The sequence below is a fragment of the Austrofundulus limnaeus genome, unplaced genomic scaffold (genome assembly GCF_001266775.1).
Source record: "Austrofundulus limnaeus strain Quisiro unplaced genomic scaffold, Austrofundulus_limnaeus-1.0 Scaffold711, whole genome shotgun sequence".
Taxonomy (NCBI): Eukaryota; Metazoa; Chordata; class Actinopteri; order Cyprinodontiformes; family Rivulidae; genus Austrofundulus; species Austrofundulus limnaeus.
This window is the reverse complement of record NW_013953113.1, coordinates 220,288-221,818: the sequence shown is the minus strand read 5'-3', so window position 1 is coordinate 221,818 and position 1,531 is coordinate 220,288. Positions and strand designations below refer to the sequence as shown.

At 40.1% G+C, this 1,531-nt stretch overlaps 1 protein-coding gene across 1 annotated transcript in view; it reads right to left on the bottom strand.

Annotated features, from left to right (window-relative positions):
• The window catches only part of ralgps2 (Ral GEF with PH domain and SH3 binding motif 2), a gene marked incomplete at its 5' end in the record, with an annotated part of 67,744 nt that overhangs the window by 26,030 nt on the left and 40,183 nt on the right, over window positions 1-1,531 (bottom strand). The window contains 1 exon segment of the mRNA XM_014028025.1: window positions 248-385. Within this exon segment, the coding sequence (XP_013883479.1) occupies window positions 248-385 (138 nt within the window).

Sequence of the window (1,531 nt, the reverse complement as noted above, 5' to 3'; positions counted from 1 at the left end):
GAAGATAGAAGAGTTTGTTGAATCTGACGTGACATGTTCGTACGAACCCTTTGTACGAACAAAAGTACGAGAAATTTAGGATAAAAATACGAACATGTTCCTGCATGAGGCCTAATGAATGAAAATCAATGGAAGGTCCCAACGGGGTTCAAGAACAAACACACACGTGTGTGTGTGTGTGTGTGTGTGTGTGTGTGTGTGTGTGTGTGTGTGTGTGTGTGTGTGTGTGTGTGTGTGTGTGTCTCACCATAGGTACAAGATCTCTGCAGGTCTGACATGATTCTGAGGATGTTGTTCATCAGGTTGGATCGCTGTTCGTTCTCCAGTATGCTGCCTGTGGAAGGGTAGGCTGAATCTATATACGTCAAGTCAGAAAGGTACATCCCTGAAAGAAAGTAGACAAAAGAGATGAACACGTTAAGTTATGAGAACTGCTCAGGCCTCTTCTCTTTTCATACACACCTCATTAAATAAGCTACAGATCATCAGTAGAAAACAAACAAGGAGACAGTCCATCTGAATCAAGTGTACAGCATGTGTGAAACAGGGGAACAAGCTAACACACACACTCTTTCTCAAAGAAACATCTCTTTACATTCTCACTGGATCTGTTTTAGCAGACTTAAAGGAGAGAAGACTTTTAGCTTCTATTAAATAATGACATTAAAGAACAAACTAAATTACATTAAATTCATATCAGGAAAGAAAAGAATAGATATTTGCCTTAAGGATAGTTTATACAGCTATTATGGCATATATACCAGGATCGAATTAGATAGAAAAAGAGAGGGATGCAGTTTACAAGACTTGGCTGTTAGAGGCTGTATGAGACATGTGGAGAAYAAGAGGAAAACAAGGATACCAGAGGCTTAACTGCTACAGTTGCTCTTCTGTAAACATGTCAGGGATAACAGCAGTTAATCAGAACTAAATCCATTCTGCCTGAGCCATCTGCACACAGATTCATGCTCACAGGGATGAAAGCAAAGAGTATTTTTCTTTATCCAATTATATTATTCAAGCATCACCCGACTGCTCTTGCCATACATTAGAGAACTCTTTTCTGTGTAGATTACCTCCCTTAAATTTTCATYTAAAAGAGGTGTAGAGTTTCTAAAACAGAAAGCCTGAGTCTGTGGAACCAACTTCCAGTTTCTGTCCATGAGGCTGACACTCTGTCTACTTTAAGATTAGACTGAAGACTTTCCTTTTTCATAAATCCTATAGTTAGACTTAGGTTTCATGAGTTATTCTTCATTTCTGCTGCTATAGACTTAGACTGCTGGAGCACAAACTGAGCACATTTCCTCACTCTGCTGTTGTCTTTAATCTCTCTTCTCCACATGTTTGTTGTAATTATTTCTATCAATAACATGTTTTTTCTTTTTGTCTCTTTTCCAGAAGTAGGTGCACCTGGACCAGTTCTTCTGTGTTTCTCTGTGTCTCTTTCCTGACCTCCAACCAGCCGGTCGAGGCAGAGGGCCGCCTGTCCTGAGCCTGGTTCTGCTGGAGGTTTCTTCCTGATTAGCAT